Genomic DNA, 24,261 nt, shown 5'->3' with positions numbered 1-24,261 from the left:
CAATTGGTTTAAATGAATAATTATAACTGAGTAATATACACACATATACTTAAACCAAATCCACTGCCATCAAATCAATTCCAAGTTATAGTGACCCTTTATGATGAGTAAAACTGCCCAAGAGGCTTTCAAGGCTATAAAGCATTATGGAAGCAGAGCCTCATCTTTCTCCTACTGAGTAGCTGTTGGATTCGAACTGCCACTGTTGGATTCGAACTGCCAACCTTTTGGTTAAGAGCTGAATCCTTTAACCACTCTGCTACCAGAGCTCCTTTATGCATTTACACACACACACACACACACAAATAGTGAGCTGGTGACGTTTTCCAAGCATAATACTACCTACTCATTTGACTTGAATTTACCTTGTTGGCTGAGATAAGCAATTAGGTGGCAGCTGAAATTTCATACTTTTATTTGTTGTTATGTGCCATTGAGTCGGACCAGACTCATAGCAACCCCTCCTTGGGTTTCTGAGGCTGTATCACTATGGAAGTAGATTGCCCCACCTTCCTTCCAAGGAGTGGCTGGTAGGTTTGAACTGCCAGCCTCTGGTTAGCAGTCAAGTGCCTTAAGCACAACACTACCATACTTTTACTATCTTTTGTTGTTCAGCACGTTATCTGTATTAGGTACTAGGTAAAGATTTCATTTGAATTTAGTTGCATTTTTTGAAGTTCTGCTGGATAAAAGTAATGTGGATCTAAATATTACATACTGTTTGTTTATGTTGTACTGGGTATACCACCTCTGATGCTCTATTGGCTAATACAGAAATTGAAAGGTGTATTTGAATTCTCTAGATTTCACTGTATTTTGATAGAGATAAATTGAATATTTAGGGGGAACTAGGTGTTATGAAAATCAGAAGTAACCAAATTTCTACCTCATTCATTTTTTGTAATATTTATAATGAAAATTTTCAAGTATGTAGAAAAGGTCAAAGCATAGTACATTCACATACAAACGTACATACGTACCACCTGTATTCAACAGTTGCTAATATTTTGTCTTTTTTGCTCTGTGTGTGTATGTATGTTCACTTTGGCAGAACATTGAAAAGTTACAGTCATAATGCCTCCTCACCCGGAATAACAGCAGCCTGGCGCATAATAATATAATTATCACATCCAAGAAAATTAACTAAAATGCCATAATATCTAATGCTCAGCCATACTCAGATTTCCTTTATTATCCCTAAAATGTATTTCATAATTCTGCAGCCTGCCCCCACCCTGGCAGTCCCTTTTTTTGAGTCCAGTCTAGGCTCTTAGGCTCTTCATTACATATGCCAATTACGACTTAACATTTCTCTTCGTCTGAAACAGTCTCCTCTCCCTTTTTTTTAAATTATATTTTTAATTTAAGACTGACTGACTGAAGAGACCAGGCCCCCAGTTTCTTGTAGAATGCCCCACAGTCTGCATTTGTCTGATTGTTTTCTCATGGTGCTGTTTAACTTGTTCCTCTCATTTCTGTATTTCATATAAACTGGAAGTTAGGTGTAAAGGCTTAATTGAATTCAGATTAAACATTTGGGCAAGAATATTTTATACAGTGATGTGAGAATAGAATTCGGGTTTTCCTGTTGTCAGTGATCCTAAATTGATCAGTTGATTAAGGTGGTAACCCTGACTGAGTGCTCCATTGTGAAAGTGCATTTGCTGCTTTTTAGTCAGTAAGTAACTGTAGGATAATAAGTGGACCATGTGCAAAGATCCTGTTTTTCCCAACAACCTTTTACCTAATGTTTTTGGCATCCCTCGATGACCCTTGCCTGAGTGTGTTATTTCATTGGAATTACAAAATGATGATTCTCCTAATTCTGTCATTCCTTTTGTATTTATTAGCTGACGTTCTTCTTAAAGAAGAGCTTTTCCTCGTTAACCTTGGATAAACCACATTGTCTCCTATAAAATCAGGATAAATGCCCTTGATTGACTAATTTTCAGATTAATGACTTGGCAAATGAGTTTATTTCTTCCTTTCCTTTCCTTCTCTTTTCTTTCTTCCCCTTTCTTCATTCATTTATTGATCGATTTAGTTTTGAGTGTTGCTCTGGGCTCATGGATTTTAATTCCATGTTTTGCAGTCTTTTATTTATTTACTTACTGTCATTCATTCATTCACCATTCATTCATTCATTCCTTTTAAGTTGCCCAGATTGCTCCAGACTTGGTCTCTGGGAGTCCTCCAAGCTGGTCTATGTGTCCTTTGTCTCAAGTTCATAATTCTTTGAGTGCTTCTTTGCGTTCTGGTACAACAGGATGACCTAGTTTTACCTTCTACTTCTCTTCCCCAACCTGGAATTGGCTATTTTTCTAATGAACTCTGAATAATATTTAGAAATCAGGATCTGGATAGGAAGGAATGCCCTTGTTCTAACAATATTATGAGTTTATGTTGTTAGTTAAAGTTCAGATTTCACATTTCATGTTTTTTCCTTGTTTGATTTCACATTTGTCTCTTAGACTGAAAACTGCCATTTATTAATGGAATAATTAAAATAAAAAATAGAATATTTTTGAGCCCGCAGAAAGTTGGGAAAATAAAAACAATGCAATGAATACCCCTATATTCTTCACCTAGATTCACTCTCTGTTAACGTCTTGCCAAATCTACTCCACCCTTCTGTTATGATACCATATCCACTCCATCTCTCTTCTGTGGACATGTATATACATACACTTCCCTTTTTCCAAACCATGTGAAAGTAGGCTGCAGACATTTATTGTGTTTTGCTTCTGAATATGTCAGCACACATCTCAAGAATGATAGCACCATCATCACCCATTTGAGAATCATTAATTCACTACCAGCTACTGTTGTGTTGATTCTGACTCATGGTGACCGCATGTGTGTCAGAATAGAACGGTGCTCCATAGGATTTTCAGTGGCTGATTTTTCAGAAGTAGATTGTCAGGCCTTTTTTCCGAGGTGCTTTTGGGCAGGCTTGAACTTCCAGTTTTTTGGTTAGCAGCTGAGTGCTTAGCCATTTACACCACCCAAGGACTCCCATTAATTCAGTAACATCATGCAAATATAGTCCATATGCAGATTCCCCCATTTATCTCAAATATCCTTGTAAATACGTTTGCCCTTACCTAGGATTCAGTCAAGGTTTACACATGACATTTGGCTGTTGTGTGTCTGATCTCCTCCAATCTAGACTATCCCCAGTGCTTGATTCTACTTTCATGACAGTGAGTCTCTGGGAAGAGTCCAGGCTGGTAGTCCTATAGAACATCCCCAGATTCTAGGTTCATCTGTTTTTCCCTGTAATTAGGTTCTGCAGGAATATCTCAGAAATGAGATGTTTATTCCAGGCTGTCAGATCAAGAGGCATATATACTGGTGATTCCAGGCTTGACCAGTTGGATTACATTTGTAACTACCAGGTATCTCCAGTATAAAGGGACATAATCCTTTTGGATTTAATTCAATTAATAAGTAATGTGAAGAGTGATACTGTGTGAGTATCCTGTTTTTCAGCTTTTAACCCCGTGGTTTTAGGAGACTTTGATCCTTTCTGAAATCAAATTGTGCTAAAACGTCAAGGAGGCCACATGTTCTGACCTCCTCTAACCCTACGAGGGGAAGGCAGGATTACCAGCAGTAAACCAAGGCCTATTACTGCAAGGCCAGACATGCTGCCTCCCTCCAGCCCTTGCTCCAACCGTTCCTCCCAAAGCACCCACCACCTCTTTCCTGGGTTCGATAATTCACTGCAGTGGCCACACAGAAACTCACAGATTATGGGGTTTATTAGGGAAGCACCAGGCTACAACTCAAGTTCAGGAAGAACGCTCAGTCTCTCTCCCAGCCCACCGTCCCTCGGCCAACAGTCTCTCCCAGTCTTTTTCCCAGCAGTGCTGGTCCCTTGGTGTCTCACTCAGCGATGTGTGTCTCTTGCGTCTCTTTCCCAGCAGCACATGTCTCTTTCAGGGGTGCATGTCTCTTTCGGCAGCACGTCTTCTTCCACCAGCAGTCGGAAAGAGTTCTGCCTCCAGGAGGTCTCCTTTAGAGCCCGCAGGGTGGTCAAACTAGCCAATTACAGCATCAGAACTCTAAGCACCTGAGAGAGAGTGGGCACCTCCCAGAACATTGTTTTGTGCCACTCCCAACAGAAATACTCCAAGTGGACACCTTCAGCAATCAGGAGCTCCTCAGTTGCTCATAGCAAATCCCACCTTGGAGTTTACAAAGACTTATGGGTAGAAAAGCCACACAAAGTAATTTACTACACTGCAAATTGTTACTTTGGGGCTATAGAGGGGATTTTCTAATTGTCTTTCCATCTTTATTTGTCATCTAGTATTCTTATGTAAAGAAGAGTTTGTCTCCTTCACTCTTTTTTAATGGATTCATGGATTAAAAAGGGAGCTCTGGTAGCATAGTGGCTAAAGCACTTGACTGCTAACCAGAAGGCTGGCGGTTCAAACCCACCAGCCACTCCTCGGAAGGAAGGTTGGGCAGTCCTACTTCCATAGTGATACTGCCTCGGAAACCCAAAGGAGGGGTCGCTATGAGTCGGGGTCGACTCAACGGCACATAACAACAACAACAACAAGATTAAAAAAAATTAGTAGGTATAATCCATGACCATTTTTATTCTTCTTATGCCCAGATTGGTCCAAATTTGGTCAGTAGGAACCCCTTTAAGTAGATTACTTTGCTCTTTTGAAAGGACCCAATTATTCTTTGAGCACTTCTTTGCAGTTTTGCACAGTAAGATACTCTAGGCTCACCTCATACTTTCTCTGCCTCAGTCCTGGAACCAAGCATTTTTTTTTTTTTTAAGGAACTCTAGTGCTTTTTGTTGGGGAATGGTATTGAGAAATCAAATTCTGGTGCAGGGTACATTCGTTACTACTAAGGTCTTTTGCTTCCATGACCTTTCCATGAAAAAAGTGGGACATATGATCTGAGTTCATATTGATAGTTCAAATTCAAATTTAACATTACATCTTTTTTTTCCGCCTTTATTTGATTTCATGTTGGTATCTCTTTCTTGCAGATGGAAGATTTTCATTCATTTTTAATTTATTGAAATTAGCAAACATTTATTGTGTTCCTGTAATACATAAGGTCCTGATATATGAGGAGATAAAATGAGTGAGATACAGTCTCTGACCTCAGTGGTTTGTCTAATGTGTGGGAAAGACAAGTCTAATCAGCACAGTAATTACAATATGTTGCAGTATAGGTTAAATGATTGTAATGCAAACAGTAAATACAGTAGGAGCTTTGAGAGAAATTTGTTATGACTAAGGTATTGGAAAAATCTTCACAGGTCTTAGGATGAGTATGATTTCCATAGGTACAGCTAGAAAAGCAGATCAACAAATCAGTGGGAACAGAGTAAGATGGAAGAAAGTAATGTTCTATTTGGATAAGGGATTTGACTGCTAACTGGCAAGTCAGTGGTTCAAACCCACCAGCCGCTCTGCAAAAGTAAGATGCAGTGGTCTACTTCTGTAAAGATATACAGCCTCAGAAACCCAGTAGCCGTTGCTACGAGTCAGAAACAAACAGATGACAGTAAGGTTTTTTTTTTCCTAAATAATGAGTTGAAATCAACTCATTGGCAATGGGTTTTGGCTATGGATAATACTTGTCACTTTCTTTATGTAACTTTTCCTCCCTTCTGTTGTTTGGCACTTGTGTCTCCCTCCTCCTCTCTGAAATATCTTTCCTCAGACAACTTCCTTAAGACCCTTGAAAAACCTTAGTTTTGCTTCTTTCCTCTCATTTTTCCATGTCCAGCTTTGTTATGGGCATAATTACTCTCATTAGCATGTGTCACTGTAGCTTCCAGATCATCTCACCCCTTAAGTAAGTTGCTGCTTGGCTTCCCCCAGTGGCTTGCGAATTAGACACCCACCTGTCAGATTTCAGTGTAGGTCACATAAGTGATTCTGGCATGACAGTCTTCCAGTGATCTGAGTGCCTAGATTTGGTTTATGTGTTTTGGACAGGCGACAACTGTATATAAGAGCTTTTTGTTGTTTTTTCTTAGCAGAATTAAGTTCTGCTTACATTATCAAAAGGCACCAGATGAATATTCATTGGCAAATTTATGACACTATCTAAAACTAGAATATTATTCTCCAGGACCTTTTATCTTGTTTTAGAATTAAATAAATGAAGGATGTCTTTTCTTTCAGAGCTTCAGTGAAGGTGTGTTCCAGTCTGTAAAGTCTTTATTACAGAGTGAGAAGGAATTATGCAGTATATCAGCAGAGGACAGCTTGAAGCAGGATGAACATGCCAGTTTGACTGAGGTTTGGTGTTACTACTTTCTAAACCCTTTCTTAATAATGCACAATGTATTTTCATACATCTTTGAAGGACTGAACATTTTATTTATTTTATTTTTTAATGTGTATTGTGATTTGATTCATTTTTCCATACAGCATTTCATACACATTTTGCTTCGTGACATTGACCACAATTCCCCACAGTGTGACAGCTGTCTTCCCACTTCCTCCCCATAGCCACCTCTTCCCTGTGTCCTTTTTTTTTCTTTTTTTTAATTTTAAGAACTTGTTTTACATTCAGTGTTACATGTACATTTAGTTTCATTCCCCGTTTACCATGTCCAACCCTAACCCAGTCTCCTGCCCTCCCTACCCTGCAACCCTCCCCTGTGCCCCTCATAATTATGCACTCCTGTTTGTCCTGCATTTCCTCAATTTGAATGTTGGTCCTCTGGTGTCCCATGGTCTATGGCTGTAAGGGATGTATTACCATAGAGTATATGGGTGCGTCATCCTGGGTTGAGTGGTCTGCATGTACATCTTGTTAACTATTGGGCTGAGAGCCAGCCCCTGGGGGTGCATTTTATTCCAGGTGCAGAATGTATTCCAGGGCCATAGTATTGGGGGTCTCACCAGATTTCATCTGACCAGTAATTCTGGTCATTATTGAGTTTTTGGATTTTGTTCCACATTTTCCCTCCCACTCTATCCAGGATCTCCAGGTTTGATCCTTTCCTGAGTGGTTGGCATTAGTAGCCAGGCACCATCTAGTTCTTCTGGTCTCGAGGGCCATTATGTCCTAGGGCCGATTGCTTCCAAATGCCCTTTTTTGTTTGCTTTCTTCTTCGCTTCCGATGCTAGGAGATTGTTGCTCCATCTTAGATAGCAGCTTGAAAGCTTTTAAAAGACCCCAATTGCTACTCACCAATGTAGGATGTAGAGCAAGGCTTTTATGTATTTTGTTGTGCCAGTTGAGTCTGGTGTCCCCCAGTACTATGGTCCTGAGTTAGTAGATCTATTGGATCTCTCTCCAGTAGAGTCTGGTTGTCTGTGAGGGATTACTATGTGTTTGTCTTCTGTTGTTTCTGTAAGGATTGCAGGTATTTTGTATCACTGGTGAGGCAAGATTAGCCTCAGCTGAATCTATCCTTGGTCTAGAGTATACTCCTGTTCACTGACCTCCATCTGATCCTCTCAGGTGTTTGTGTGTTTATGACAATGCAGTATTGTGGACACATTGGTTGGTATTAGCGTCTGTCGTCTATCTCTTGTGTGCACAATTCAGCATCCTCCCATTTCCTAATGTTATCATGGTGGTCACAGATCCTTCCCGTGTATCCCTCCCCCTACCCTCATCAGTGTGTGGGCCCCAACTAGCCTGAAATTAATCCCTCCTCTTCCCTCCCCATCCAAGTAACCTACTATAAGTGAGCTCCCTTTCCCAAGCAAACCCTGTGTCCTTCTTGCTTATGTATTCCTGCCCCCTGAGCTGTCTCCCTATGTAAACACTGCCCTTCTCTTCTCCCATACTTGATTGTTCGAGGGAGTGTATGAATGATTTATTTTTGAGTAGCTTAAAATCTCTACATACTTATACATGTATTAGAAGTACCTGTTAAGAATACCAGATAACATAATTGTCTTTATTCATTAATGTATAGGCATTATTAACCATTCATTGGACATAGCACTGTAATAAATGAGTCTTAACTGTATTTCATAGTTGGTACTTTAATAATTCATTTTTCTGCTCTGAAATGAAATATTTGCTTATTTCTTATATTCATTTTTTTTTGGTTATTGTTAATTTTCTTGATTTTAAATTCAGTGCTTTCCTTTAAAGTGAAATAGTGATAAATTCATCTTTGAAATTAAGATGTCCTTGCTACTTGAGACTGTTAGTGAGTTTTGGGTAAGATGTACACAACTTACTCACTTACTTCTCTCCTACATCAAGTATTTCCTTGTATTTTTTGTGGTGGATAGGGTTGTATGTCAACTTGACTGGGCTGTGATTTCGAGTGACTTGGCAGCTTGATGTAGTTATTCCCCATGATGAGATTGAACATGGCGTAATTATCTGCATGGTGGAATCTGCTGTGAGCAGTTAATCGGTTGAAGTAGAGTTGCCTTCGGGGTGTGGCTTGCTTCCAGTATCTATAGAAAGGATTCTACATTTGGTTTAGACTTTGTCTCCAGTTCCTGGACTTGAACCAGTGGCTTGCTGTGTTGCCTGCCAGTCTTGAGATTGTCATTTTACCTGCTGATCTTGGATGCGTCAGCAGCTGCATGAGTCAGAAGAAGCCTCTAGCTTGTTTCGGTGGGTCTGGAAGGCAGAGGTGAAGCCCAAACTTGAACGGCCTCTACTCACCCCCTAGAGCTGGCACTCTGAACTCAGACTTCTAGCCTAGTCTTCTCTTAGAATTGCCAGTCTGAATTCATACTTTTGGCCTCTTGGACTATAAGAGAGTAAATTTCTGTTTGTTGACGTCATCCACATTGTAGCAGCACTAGAGAACTAAAATATTTATGAAAAAGGGAAAAAGTCTATTATCAAATTTATGTTATAAAATAAGAGAGAAAGTGTAAGGTTACTCAGTTTAAACTGATGAATATGTTTAAATCATTTTTTTTGAAACAGGGTTCTAATAAAGAAATTTCAATTATTCTTAGTTTTGTGAATGATTTTCTTTCATGTTCCTTGAGAAACAGTCTCTGATGTAGTTGCCTGGGAAGATGAGCACACCCTTTAGTGTTCTTTGACCTGAGCCTTTTCTCCTATTATTTAAAAAATGCAGTTGTTCATTTCTCTGACTCTTTGCTGTTGTCTTTACTATCTCTTTTCGCTTTATTGTAGTATAGCAGAACCACTCTTAATCTACTCAGTTGTTCACATGTATGACGAGTGTCCTTCTGCTTTCACACAGTTTTCCAACCTATATCTCTCAGGCTTCTTACATAGTATCTTTCAGAGCCCCCATTCCTTGGCTAGGCCTTCCTTGATAAACGGGAAGTATAAAATTCTAATGGCATTTTCAGAACCCATGTCAGCTTATCTTCTCTTTTGTATTCAGTTAAAGGAAACTTGAAAAAATAGAAGTAATTTCTGTCCACTTTAGGGTACACATATCTCAAAGTATATTTTGGTAAAAAGGAAGGAAATTAACAATACTGAGTATCTATTATGTGCTAGGCACTTTCCTCCATCTTATCTAATTAACCCTCACAACTGTGAGAGGGAAGTTGTATGCCTTAATTTTTATACATGAGGAGAGGTTAAGTAATTTACCTAGACACCTGGAAATTAATTTTAATTAAAATCTCCTGAAGATGTGACATTTGAGCTGGAATTTGAAGAATGAGGAGGAGCTAAGCATGTAAGCATCTAAGGAAGAAAGATTGAGACAGAGGGGACCGTGCTGAGAGAAGGCCTGAGGCAAGAAAGTACCAGACCTGTTCCAGACTCAAAAAGGAGACCCAGATGTCAGATTAAAGTGATGGAAGGTCTGAAGGCTCCAGCTAACCCAAAGCTTTGGGGCCTCAGTCAGGACTTTGCACTGGGAAGCCATGGAAGATTTTGACGGGGAAGTGACATGACAGTTAATGGAGATCAAGTGGGAGAGGACTGGAGTAGTGCAGGTGAGAAGTGGCACTGAGAAGGCAGAGATGTGGGTGTTATTAAAATATGTGTTGGAAGTAGAATTGATTGAACTTGCTAATGAGGCGGATGTGGAGGTGTTTCATGAATTGTATTATGAAGCCAAGTCTTTGATGAAAGACCTTTTTGATCATCTTTGAAAAAATAATCATCCAGGCCAAGGCATTCCACCATTTTTATACTTCATGTGCTTTTTTTCCTTTTTTCAGCCCTGTCAAAAATCTGAGACAAAACTTAAAACACTCAAATTAATGGAGTTTTATTCCTGTTTTTTCAGGTCACATTTCTAGGTTTTAATGAAGAAACAGATGCTGCTCATATACAGGTATGCATTTTTTGAATTGGAAAGAACTATGAGAGAATATTTGGAACAGATTTTGAGATTGAAAAATTTGCCTTAGTAGCCTGAAATTTACACTAAACTTTTCTGGTATTTTTCCTGTTTAAAGTTCAAAATTAACATTTGAGGTCAACTTTTGAGTGTGTTTTGGACATTCTCACTTTTTTTTTTTTGGCATTTTCATTTGAGGATCCTTGTTATGGAAAGAAACTTTATGTTACAAGACCACAAAAGTCATATATCTGAGAAGGGTACAAACCATAGGCTGATTTTCTTTCCATTTTATGTATAACATAGAATGTACAACTTGCTGTTGTATTTAGATTGTTTCCATAATCTGGCTTCAGCAGGACAACATCTTGTATTTTCAATTGAGATAGAATTGAATTTAAAAGATAAAATTTGTAAAATGTAATTAGCCAATACAGAAATGCTAGCCTGTTTGAGACAGGTATTTACAAAGAAACTGACATTTGAGATTAAGATAGCAAAAGAGAGTTGAGCAGTTGCATAAAAAGTTGTTGAAGCTTGTGTGCATGTGGTAGGCGGCCTTTTTTGCCTCTGCTGCTGCTTGCAGAATTTGTCACTGACTTTGTTTCCTTTTGTGGCCGTAAGGCGTCTTCTAATAGAGAAAGAAATAACATTATTCAGTTCTTTCTGAATAACGTATCTAGTGATTATTAATAAAATTGCTGTGTGTCTTGATTATTTTGCTCTTGCTTTCAGGAAATAATTTGGACAAAAGGAACATAATCCTGGCAGCATAAGGCTAGAAAGAGAAGTATTCCAAAGTATTGCGTTAAGACTTTACTTCTTTAAGTACTACTGATATACTATGTTAATATGTAGGGAGCTCTGGTAGCATAGTGGCTAAGACACTTGCCTACTAACCAGACGGCTGGCGGTTCAAACCCACCAGCCACTCCTCGGAAGGAAGGTTGGGCAATCCTACTTCCGTAGTGATACTGCCTCGGAAACCCAAGGAGGGGTTGCTATGAGTCGGGGCCGACTCGACGGCACATAACAACAACAACAACAATGTTAATATGTAAAAAAAAAAGTAATTTAGGAAAGGTCAAGGATTTAAAAAATTCTTTGTATAAAATATTTAAACAGAAAGGGCAAATGAGCGAAAAAATAGTAGAAAAAAATCCTATTTCCTTTTCTTCTATATTTTCCTCAAATTTGTATTTAAAGTCTAATGCAGTACCTTGGAGGGGAAAGGCAGAAAAATGGACTTGTATTTTAGGAACTTAACACTTAAGCTCTGAAGGAGTACATTGCCAAGAATCCTCTATGAGAAATTCTAGAATTTAACCTGAGAACTGCAGGTTGACATTTGTTAAACATTAAATGCCTAATTGTTATGGATGTGTAAGGTACCATATTGAATTTTGCAGTAGCTTGATATCTATATGTTGAAAGGGCTACAAGAATAGCCAGTATTAAAATACTAATTTTACTCTGTTTTATGTTCTTTAAAAATGGATTATCTGAGGATGGTAAGTTGCATATGCTAACTAAAATGACTTAGAAAATGTATTTAACCAGTTGACTTATGATACCTGTATAGGGTCCATGTTATAAGAACCTTAAAAGTATTATTTGTTGTGTCATTAATTTAAATTAGGATTTAGCTGCAGTTTCTTTGGACCTTCCAGATCTACTGAATTCACTCCACTTCTGCAGTCTAAATGAAAATGAAATTATTTGTATGAAGGATATAAAAAAATCGTCAGAAGTAAACAGTGGTCCTCTAAATCAGGTAGCTTTTAAAGATCATTTCTAATAAATTTTTCAGTGCAAATTTTATAATGACATTTGGTCCAGTGTATTAAACTTTTAAATACTTGAACAAAGTTTTTTTTCTTTCTTTTTCTGACTGCTTTATCAAGGAAATAGTCATAAGAAACCTAATTCACAAAGCATTGAAATTATTGAAGGTTAGAATAATTTTGGTTATAGTTTATAAATTAGATTTTCTGTGTATGAAGTTCCATAAGTGATATGCAGATAGGTATAAATTTTTTTCCAGAACATTCATGATTTCTAAATTTTTTTTTGTGTGTGTGATCTGGATGAAAGTTTATGGAGCAAATTGGTTTTCCATTATACTTCTGAATTTCTTAAACTTCTTTCTTTGTATAAGCTATAGAGACTTTTCCCTTTATGGCCATTTCTACATTTATAAAAAAATACTGTGTTTTAGAGAATGTACTTCAACCAATTTTCTGATTAAGAAAAATCCCATGTAATGTAAACATCTGATGTTCCATTATTTCAGACAGTTGGTTATTTTGTAACATTCAGCTCTTACTTATTAACTAGGTATGTTCTTGCTGATAATGCATTAAAGGAAAATTCTTTGCATTTTAGGAGATAAAATATTTACAGTTTAGCCCACAAGTCCAAAATTTGCATAATTTATTCCAGGTTTAGGAGCTCTGGTAACATAGTACCTAAGGCACTTGACTGCTAGCTAGAAGGCTGGCAGTTCAAACCCACCAGCCACTCCTCGGAAGGAAGGTTGGGCAATCCTACTTCTGTAGTGATACTGCCTCGGAAACCCAAGGAGGGGTCGCTATGAGTCGGGGCCGACTGGACAGCACACAACAACAACAACAACATTCTGGGTTTAAAAGATAGCTGTATTCTTCATACGGTCTATAGATAGAAGTGGAGCTGCTTGCCTCATTAATTTTTATTTTTTTAAAAAATTATATTCATTCATATTTATTATGCTTTATTTGTTAGGATTAAGACATGATTAGATATTACCTATGGTTTCTAGTTTTTTTTAATTGAGTAATTTGTCAACATTTGAATTTTTAAGATAATATGTGTAGGAAAAAAATCTGGTGATTTGTATTCTTAAAGCTGTAAACATTATTAGATTACTATCGAAATCTAGGTGAAAGGAGGAATAATTCCTTTATTATGATAAAGGAGCATAGGATACAAAAATAAAACATGTTTTATTGCCCTCAAGCAGTTTACAATTGAGTTAGTGAGATAGGTTTAAATAAGAAAAATAAAACATTAATTAATTAAGAAAAATGACAAGGCTGCACAATAGTACAGGAAAACATAATTGCCAAAGAAGTAAGATAGAATATAAGTTCTGTAACATTTTAAGGAGATAGGATGGGTGAAATTTAAATATGTAGGTCAGAGGAAGATGAGAGTAAAGGAGGTGGGGAAGTGAGAGAAACAGTAAAAAGATAAAGAAAAGAATTAAACATTATGAAGCCAGGGAGCTTTTTGTGATGCATGCATCTCTTGTCTTATTTCTTGGCTTTACTTCTTGATGATGTTTTATGTTTGAAATTGAAATTCTGTTCTACCATCTGCCATTTTCCCCAAGAGTCATCATTCTGGAATGCTTTGCGTCATGAGACTGTCACCTACATTACCAAGACTCAGAATTGACTTTATATTTAGTCTGCTAAGTAAATATGCCACTGGTATCCGATACACCCTGGAAACATACTTGCATCAGAAGGGCCAACTTGAGACCACTAATGAAGACGATGACGACACTAACCAGTCAGTGTCTTCCATAGAGGATGACTTTGTCACTGCTTTTGAGCACTTAGAGGAAGAAGAGGCTTCAAAGACATATACTGATGGTTTGTTTCCTGCAAGATCTTTTCTTGAAATAGAGAATAAAAGGTTAACGTTCACTTCTGAAAGTTTTAAGGCAGGCTTGTTCAGTTGAAATTCATTTTGAAATTTGATCCAGTTTAACATTTTATTTTCTTTCTCTAATTGCCCTTGGGATTAATTTATTTTTTTTATAATCTTGATAAGTTTACAGTTGTCTGGTTTTTAGTTTGACTATTTCTGTTCTTTCTTAGGTAGTACTGTCTGAGCACTGTTTACCCCATTGTCTTACGTGTCTGCAACATGGCTAGGTCCACATTACAGAAGAACTAGCCAGAAAAGGCTTCATATTAGTATCCTAACACACCAGACGGCATGCTAAGCATGCCGATAGACCAGACATCTCCAGACATAGGGAAAATTAAATCATTTTGGTGAAAGGTGTATTTGCTTTTAAATGTGATTTGGAGTGAATATTAAATAGTGTAGTTCAGAAGATTCTAATGCTATAAATAGCTTGTGCTTTTAAAGTCAACTTACTAATTTAATTTTTTAAAATTTCTCTTGAGCTATAATTCAGTTATTCTGTCTTTTTCCTATAGGAGTAAACATTTCTGCACTAAGGAGCCAGTGTGATGTTGCTTCGCAGACTGTTTCTGGTCATCATGTAGAAACCCATGATTTAAGGGTTCTGATTAGCTCTGGGCAGCCGAAACCATCGGCTCAGCCCTCAGCTTCCCTTATCAATATTCTGGAACACAAACCACCACCTTCTGTGAAAACTTCAGTCACAACATCAGTTTCAGAGCCTTGGATCCAAAGGAGTTTCTACAGGTCAACTAATGCTTCAGATCAAGGTGGTGAAATACAGAAAATGTTTTTTTCATCCTCTCCTGTGTATTCCTCAGAATCAGAATGCTCAAGTCCAAGTCCTGTTATTTTCTTGGATGAAGAGGGATATCAAAAAAGTTTAAAAGCAAAACTTGAGCTGCCTAAAATTCCTGTGATGAAACATGATATAGAGGATTCAGACTCAGAAGTAAGTGAGTTTTTTGATAGTTTCGATCAGTTTGATGAACTAGAACAAACTTCAGAACCGTCTTGTCTGTTAATAAAAGATCCTGCCATTGGGAAGCCGTTGCAAAAGAAAGAGCACAAACATGAAAAATCTTGTTCTGTGACCACTACCATGAATCCTCAAAAGTTCAAGTTTGATCGTCCAGCTCTCCCAGCTAATGTTAGAAAACCAACTCCACGGAAACCAGAATCCCCCTACAGTAACCTATGTGAGGCTCCAGATTCTCGCCCAGTGCAGGCGTCTGGGGAAGACAGTGGCTTGTTTAGCCCCATTCGATCCTCTGCTTTTAGTCCTCTTGGAGGCTGTACTCCTGCTGACTGTTTCTGCCAAACACTTACTGGTGGAGATAAGGTTCATGAAAATCACGATTCTATTTTTTATATGTATGAAGATTATGCAAATTGTGTTTCATGCAAAGTACTCAATTCAGTTCTTCATGCCCAGCATACTAATGCACTATCAAACATTGATAGTATTAAAAATGGAGAAAATAAAAGCATACCTCTTCAACATGGGAACCTTGATCAAAACAATAAATCTAAAAATAAATCCCTAATGATTAAAGATAGCATTCAGAAATTTGCAGCAGATCTTGTGGAAAAAAGTTTTGGCAGTGCATTTAAAGACTTACAGAAAGGAGTCTCGTCGTGCACCAATGCCTTGTGCCACTTAGCCATCAAATTGACATCATCCATTTTTCAGATGGCATTTAACGAACTGAGACGGCAGCGTGCATTTTCCCTGAGAGAACGAGCCATTAGTGGCCTGGCTAATTTTTTGGTGAGTGAAGCTTTATCAAATGCTTTAAAAGATTTGCAGTATGTAAAGAAGCAGATCTTTACAAACACAGTTGCTAGGTTTGCTGCAGATCTTGCTGAAGAGCTGGTTTTTGAAGGCGTCATGGAAGTGTGCCAGTTTTCATATCCTCCCACACCTGCATTTCCACAGTGTTGGTCGTTTGACTATGAAGACAAAGTAGTGAAGTCATATGCAAAAGATTTGTCTGAATCTGTAATACAGGAAGCATTCATTGAGCTATCACAAGTTGATGTGACCTTCACAACTAAAGCAGCAGTTAGTGTTTCTACAGAGAACATAAAGTATGTGAATGCAGAAACTGTTGTGCCATCGACACAGACCTTCACCTTTTCCTCTGCTTTTAGCAATCAAGCAATTATGGTGACAAAACCAATGCAGGAGTATAAAAAAGAATACACAGTACAGCAGGCCTTGTTTTGTGCTTCTGGAATTGTTACTTCTATACCAATGCCCTTGGCAGGAAGTGCCCTTCTCCCATATCATATTTCATCTAATCTGTGTCAGGCAAAGTCTCATCTGTCATCTGATGGTAGTATTTCAAATCGTGATTCTACCCAAGCTTGTGCTACCACAAAAAACAAAGAAGGGGAAGTAGCTTGTCTCAGAAATATTTGTCGACCTTCAGATTCAGAACACAATCTAAGTAACCAGAATGATTTTAAACCAACTCAGGATGATACTGAAATGCAGAATTCTTCAAATCTAACAAGTGATCCTGCAATTATTAACAACTTTTCTGCAGCAATGGTGCATACAATAGTCAATGAAACTTTAGAGTCAGTGACATCATTTGGAGGTACAAAAACAGTTGATGAACACACAGATTATCTAACTAAAACAGTGGAGGGAAAGAGCCTACCTTTCTACTATGATGGAGCACCACTGCAACACAGTGATGCTAGCTCAAAGGATATGTTTGCTGACCGATTATCTAAATCTATTATTAAATATTCCATAGATAATAGCAAATCAGTGATTGTAAATATAGATAAAAATGTGGTGCACAAGGAAGGCTTGCCTGTTCCTGGAGAAGAGTCACAATTGACCTTAGAACAGTTTCCCAGATTTCTTGACACTCAAGATCCTTACGCAGTTTTAGTAGGAAAGGATGGTGCTACAGAATGTAAAGGCCTCATGGCTCATGGATTTTCTTTAGAAACACCAGCACCGTGTCCAGCTGTGGCAACTCAAAAGTCTGACTTGAAGGAACTTGCCAAAGAGAAATCAGTGAAGAAGCATAGTTTAAATAATACTGCACTTGAGCCCTTGTCTTTTGGGCAAGAAAACCTGTTTCCTCATTCACACACTTTCACATCTCCAGGGCTTACCTGTGCAGATGGCTTGCATGTGGAAGATAAACAGAAAATCAGAGATGCAAAGGTCATACCCGAAACTCCTCCATCAACTCCTCTGGTACCATCATCCCAAGCTAGTTCCGAATGGGATATCAAGAAGTTAACCAAAAAGCTCAAGGGGGAATTAGCCAAGGAGTTTGCACCTGCCACACCACCTTCTACACCACACAACCCATCTGTTGGTAGTTTGTCTGAAAATGAACAAAACACTATAGAAAAAGAAGAGTTTATGTTGAAGCTCATGAGATCTCTTTCAGAAGAAGTTGAAAGTAGTGAAGGTGAAGAGCAGCACCCAGGAGCGGACAGGAAGTCAGAGCACTCAGGGGAGAAAGTTCAGTTTGCAGAGGCATTGGCTACACACATAATTTCTCTTGCAACTGAAATGGCAGCTTCTCATTTAGATAATAAAGTAATTCAAGAACCCAAGGTTAAAAGCCCTTCCTTAAATGTACTAAATCAAACAAGCTTATCTCCTCCTTTTTTCAGTCACTCAGATGAAAATTTACAAGCATTATGGAACTTTGCAGATGATCTGGCAGCAGAGGTGATTACAGAGGCTGAGAAAATAGCAAAACTGAAAAGTTGTGTGCTTTCCAAGCAAAGGAAGGACAGTTGTTATGCTGAAGGCTTCTATTTTAAAAGAGGTGACCAACATGGTATAGCAGAAGGGAAGGTGGCTGTAGAGGCTGTGGCACATGCGAGAGAAGTGGATCCATTTGTTCTCTCCTTACCCAGTGCTTGTATGGCAGGTCTGACATACAGGTATCCCAGCTGTGAGAGTGTGACAGATGAATATGCGGGTCACATTATCCAAATCCTAAAACAGGAACGTGGTAATAGTGAGTTGTTAATGGATCAGTATGCCAATAGACTTGCTTATAGATCTGTAAAATCAGGATTACAAGAAGCTTCTCGGACAGCCAAAATGAAATGCAGCTCAAAAATAGTCCCTGTGCAATGCTTACTGGAGAAAACCAAGAACGAGCTGTTCACATTCTTAAATAAAGACTGTAACCAAGAAGTGGATAAAAAAAGGCAAAGTAAAAGACAGGGTGGCCTTTTTTGTAAAAATCAAAGTTGTGAAAGGACACAGGATACATACAGAAACGAGTGCTCTGAACTGTTTAGTTTTTCGGCCTCTCTTGCTCACAGCATAACAAGAGATGTTAAAAAAGAGCTAACAACATCTACAGTTGGCTTGCCAAAATCCTTAACAGATTCTTGCCTTTATGAAAAACCTGGATGTAATGAAGAACCCGGGTCTCAGGTTGAACCACAATTTCCTAAGCCTCTTCAGCTATCCTCTCAAAATCACATGTTTTACCACAGTATTGGCAGCTTAAATGAATATGGTTGTGGAGAGAATGTTCCAGCTATAGAACGGTATGCTAAAAAAGTAGTGGATGACACTTTGGAGTTAAGTTTAGAGTCTGCTGTTGTTCAAGTGTCTGAGACCACAAAATCAGCAGATAGGATTACTTATGCAGAAAAGTTGTCACCTCTTACCAGTCAAGCTTGCAAATACTGTAACCTTAAAGAGCTCCATGATTGCACTAGAAATTCACCTCAGCACATGTCCAGCCATGTTGCAGTTGCCAGTAGTAAGCCGGTTTCTAAATCAAAATTTAGCAACACCTGCCAGCAATCTAGAATTTTTCATCTTGATGTCCCCCAAATTCAAGTTGATCTTGATAAGAAGACAGTGCTTGCTGGGAAGATTGTTGCTGAAGCTCTTGAAAAAGCGGAAAGAGAGCTGAGCAATACCAGTTTGGCAGCTGATAGTGGAATTGGACAGGATGGTGTTAGCTTTGCTGAAAGCCTCACCACAGAAGTAATGACATCAGCAATGATGAATGTTGCACATGCTGTTAGTAGGTAAGTTTCACATTTCTTTGGGGGATTTAATGATAAAATGAAAAGTTATACTCTGTCACATGTGTTTTAGATCCTGTTCAGAAAGGTACCCTGTATTAATCCTAAATTAACAAAGATTTTGCTTATTGTGTTACGTAGTATGTACGTAGTTTCCTATCTTACACACGGTTTTTTTTTTTTAAATACATTTTATTGAAACATAACTTATGTACAGTGAAATACACAAAACCAAAGGGACATGACTCAATTCTTTTTTTTTTTTTGCAATGTTTCCTCCCCTCTCCTCCCACCCCTGGTAACCAGCAAAGAAAGTTTCCTTCCATATGTAAACCTTTCCTTGACTTTATAGTAATGAACTAATACTGTATTTGTCCTTCTGTGATTGACTTACTTCACTCAACATAATGTCCTCCAAGTTCATCCATGTTACATGGTCTTAACACAGGTTTTTATACACAGTGTCTCCTGATCCTGTGATAGCCTTTTTGGGGAAGGTTTTTACCCATTCACAGAGCTGAAACAGGCTTAGAGAAAGGATAAAGAATTTGCCCAAGTATACGCAAGTATGATGTAGGAAATTGAAGTATGAAGTTGAAAGAAGTTGAAGAAACATCTGGAGAATTTTATACAACAGATTTGTTGTTGTTGTTATTAGGTGTCATTGAGTCATCTTCGACTCATAGTGACATTACGTACACCAGAACGAAACACTGGTCCTGTGCCATCCTCACAATCCTTGCTATATCTGACCCCATTGTTGAAGCCAGTGTGTCAGTTCATCTCATTGAGGGCCTTCCCCTTTTTAGCTGACCCTCCACTTTACCAAGCATGATATCCTTCTCCAGGGAATGGTCCCTTCTGACAACATGACCAAAGTAAGTGAGACGAAGTTTGGCCACTCTTGCTTCCAAGGAGCATTGTGGGTGCACATCTTCCAGGACAGATTTGTTAGTTCTTTTAGCAGTCTATGCTACTCTCAGCATTCTTTGCCAACATCACAACTCAAAAGTATAAACTCTTCTTCGGTCTTCCTTATTCATTGTCCATCTCTCACATGCGTATGAGGCGATTGAAAATATCATGGATTGGGTTAGGTGCACCTTAGTCTTCAAGGAGATATCTTTACTCTTCAGCACTTCAAAGAGGTCTTTTGCAGCAGATTTGCCCAATGTGATATGTCGTTGGATGTCTTGACTGCTGCTGCCATTGGTGTTGATTGTAGGACCAAGTAATATGAAGTCCTTTACAGCTTCAGTCTTTTCTGTTTATTGTGATGCTTCTTATTGGTTCAGTCGTGAGGATTTTTGTTTTCTTTATATTGAGGTGTAATCCATACTGCAGACTATAGTCTCCAGTCTTCATTGGTAAATGCTTCAAGTCATCCTCACTTTCAGCAATCAGAGTTGTGTCGTCTGCATGTCGCAGGTGGTTAATGAGCCTTCCTCTAATCCTGATGCCATGTTCTTTATATAGTTCAGCTTCTTGGGTTATTTGCTTAGCATATAGATTGAATAAGTATGGTGAAAGGATACAGCCCTGACACACTCCTTTCTTGATTTTAAACCATCCAGTGTCCCTTTATTCTGTTTGAATGACAGCCTCCTAGTCTATGTACAGGTTCCTCATGAGTACAATTAAGTGTTCTGGAATTCCCATTCTTGTCAGTATTATCTATAATTTGTTATGATCCACACAATCAAATGCTTTTTGCATAGTCAGTAAAACACAAGTAAACGTCTTTCTGGTATTCTTTGCTTTGAGCCAAGATCGATCTGACATCGGCAATGATATCTCTCATTCCACGTTCTCTTCTGAATGCAGCTTGCATTCCTGGAAGTTCTTTGTCAATATACTGCTGCAACCATTTTTGAATTATCTTCAGTAAGATTTTACTTGCATGTAATATTAATGATACTGTCTGATAATTTCCACATTCTCTGGGATCACCTTTCTTTGGAATGGGTATAAATGTGGATCTCCTCCAATCATTTGGCCAGGTAGCTGTTTCCCAAATGTCTTGGCATAGCCGAGTGAGTGCCTCCAGCCTGACATCTGTTTGTTGAAACATGTTGGTGGGTATCCTGTCAATTCCTGGGGCCTTGTTTTTCGCCGATTCCTTCAGTGCAACTTCGACTTCTTCCTTTAGTACCATTGATTCTTTATTTTATTTTATTTTATTGTGATTTGGGTGAAGATTTACAGAGCAAATTCACTTTCCATACAGCAGTTCACATATACTTTGTCTCATGTCAGTACCATTGGTTCTTGATCATATGCCACCTCCTGAAATGGGTGAAGATCAACCAGTTCTTTTTGGTACAGTGACTCCATGTATTCCTTCCATCTTCTTTTGATGTTTCCTGCATCACTCAATATTTTGCCCATAGAATCTTTCAGTATTGCAGCTCAAGGCTTAAATTTCCTCTTCAGTTCTTTTAGCTTGAGAAATGCCGAGTGTGTTCTTGCCCTTTGGCTTTCTAACTCCAGGTCTTTGCACATTTCATTATAATAATTGACTGTGTCTTCTCGAGCTCCTCTTTAAAATCTTCTGTTGAGCTCTTTTGTCTTGTAATTTCTTCCATTTGCTTTAGCTATTCCCCATTCAAGGGCAAGTTTCAGAGTCTCCTCTGACATCCGTTTTGGTCTTTTTTTCCTTTCCTGTCTTTTTAATGACCTCTTGCTTCATGGATGATGTTCTTGATGTTATCTGCAGTTCCTCTGGTTTTTGGTCATTGGTGTTCAGTGCATCAAATCTGTTCTTTAGATAGTCTCTAAATTCAGGAGGGATATAATCAAGGTCATATTTTGGCTCTCATAGACTTAAAAATTGTCTTCAACTTCAATTTGAACTTGCATATGAGTAGTTAATGGTCTGTTCCACAGTCAACTCCTGGCCTTGTTTTGGCTGAAGATATGGAGCTTTTCCATTGCTTCTTGCCACAGATATAGTCAGTCTGATTCCTATGTACTCCATTTGGTGAAGTCTACATGTATAGCCACTGTTTGTGTTGTTGAGAAAAGGTATTTGCAATGAATAAGTTGTTGGTCTTGCAAAATTCTGTCATGCTATCTCCAGTGTTATTTCTGTCACCAAGGACACATTTTCCAACTACCAGTGATTCTTCTTTGTTTGCAACTTTTGCATCCAATAACCAGTGATAATCAACACATCTTGACTGCATGTTTGGTCAATTTCAGACTGTAGACATTGGTAAAAATCTTCAGTTTCCTCATTTGTGGCTTTGGTGGTTGGTGTGTAAATTTGAATAATAGTCATATTAACTGGTCTTCCTTGTAGGCATGTGGGAATTATCCTATCACTGACAGCATTGTACTTCAGGATAGATCTTGAAACATTCTCTGTGATGACGAATGCCACACCATTCCTCTTCAATTTGTCATTCCCGGCATAGTAGATCATATGATTATCTGATTTAGAATGGCCAAAAACAGTCCATTTCAGCTCACTTATGCCTAGAATATTGATTTTTATGCATTTCATATAATTTTTGACAAATTCCAATTTTCCTAGTTTCATACTTCATACATTCCATGTTCTGATTATTAATGGATGTTTGAAGCTGTTTCTTGTTATTTTGAGTTGTGCCACATCAGAAAATGAAAGTCCCAAAAGCTTTACTCTATGCATATCATTAAGATCACTTCTACTCTGAGTAGGCAGTTCTTCCCCAGTTGAATTTTGAGTGCCTTGCGACTTTAGGAGCTCATATTCCGGCACTGTATCAGACAGTGTTTCAGGGCTGGTCATAAAGTTGTCCAGTAATATATCAGACATTGTTTTACTGCTATTCATAAGATTTTCATTGGTCAATTCTTTGAGAAGTGGATGGCTGCCTCCTTCTTCTGAATCTGTCCTAGTCTAGAAGCTACAGTGAAACCTGTCCACCATGGCTGACCCTGCTGGCATTTGTAACACCGGTGTCATAGCCTCCAGCCTCATAGCAACAAGTAAGCCACCACAGGACACCAAACTGATAGACAAAGTTGTCTCTCTTAGTTGTTCCAAACTGCTGTGCTCACTTTCTGGCTTCCCTTGAAGGTGCTTCAAACCCCAGGCCCAGCTCTGCTTCTAGGCCGCCACTTAAAGCCACCCCAAAACAACAGATATAACAAAAAGAGACGTGTTATTAGTTGTCACCAAGTCAATTCAGACTCATGGTGATCCTGTGTGTGCAGAGTAGAACTGGGTTTTCAAGAGTGTGATCGCTCAGATCTGTTTTCCAAGGGGCCACTGGGTAGGTTTGAACCACCAACCTTTTGGTTGGTAGTTGAGTGTTACCTGTTTGTGTCATCCAAGAATTCCTAAATAAAGAGTACTATTTTATTAATACACTACTCAAATTGAATTTTTAGGCAGTGTTTTCTTATTCCTGTTTGCAAAGGTAAGTTTTTTTTTTTTTGGTAAACAGTGTGGTTTAACCACTAGTATGAGGAAGAAAGCAAAACTTCTTCCAATACTACCAGAACTAAAGCTCCCTTTCCATAGGCCCACAGTGTAAGGGGAAAATTCTTTCTAATTGTCCTAGAGCTTTGTGTCCCTCAGTAGATCTGATTTGTGCTCAGTGATTCAAATAACTTTAGTTAAAAAATCTTTTCACCTTCATTATCCCTGGGTAAAAAAAGATCAAGACAACCCTGTGTTGTTAGTTTATAAAATTGTGTTTGTTAGTCTCATTGGAAAGAGGAAAGATTTTCAGTTGAGGTGGAATTTAATTGTATCACATGATATCCCAGATTTATTTATTTTGCTTCTTTGGTTACTAACTGCCTTATTTTAAATTTTTTAATTGTGGTAAAATATACATAACATGAAGCTTACTCTCGTAATTACTTATTATTTTTTTTTTTTTAATTGTGATTTGGGTGAAAATTTACCGAGCAAATTCACTTTCTATACAGTAGTTCATACACACTTTGTCTCATGACATTGACCACAATTCACCACAATGCAACAGCTCCCCTCCCACTTCTCCCTACACTCACATCTTCCCTGTGTACATCCCTCCATGCACCCCTGCCCCCTGAGCTGTCTCCCTGTGCATAAACAGCCCTTCTTTCTCCCATGACTGTTCTCTCCAAAGAGTGTATCTACTTACCTCAGGTAAATGTGCAACTCCTATGCCACAGGTATGGGTTCAATTCCAGACCTGAGGGGCAGCTAGGGGCCATAGTCTCAGTGGTTCCACCAGGGTCTATCAGACCAGCAAACCTGGTCCCCTTTTTGTTTTTTCCAAATGATTTTGTGTTTTATT

General features: G+C 38.4%; 1 protein-coding gene across 1 annotated transcript in view; it reads left to right on the top strand.

Moving 5' to 3' along the window:
• The window catches only part of AKAP11 (A-kinase anchoring protein 11), a 75,051-nt gene that overhangs the window by 11,821 nt on the left and 38,969 nt on the right, over positions 1 to 24,261 (top strand). The window contains 5 exon segments of the mRNA XM_007948193.2: positions 6,168 to 6,284; positions 10,196 to 10,243; positions 11,889 to 12,023; positions 13,623 to 13,887; positions 14,464 to 18,988. Coding sequence (XP_007946384.2) covers positions 6,168 to 6,284; positions 10,196 to 10,243; positions 11,889 to 12,023; positions 13,623 to 13,887; positions 14,464 to 18,988 — 5,090 coding nt within the window.

The sequence above is a fragment of the Orycteropus afer genome, unplaced genomic scaffold, assembly GCF_000298275.1.
Source record: "Orycteropus afer afer isolate SDZICR_OR568_19922 unplaced genomic scaffold, OryAfe1.0 scaffold00207, whole genome shotgun sequence".
In the NCBI taxonomy this organism is placed as follows: domain Eukaryota; kingdom Metazoa; phylum Chordata; class Mammalia; order Tubulidentata; family Orycteropodidae; genus Orycteropus; species Orycteropus afer.
This window is presented reverse-complemented; position numbering and strand designations above follow the sequence as displayed.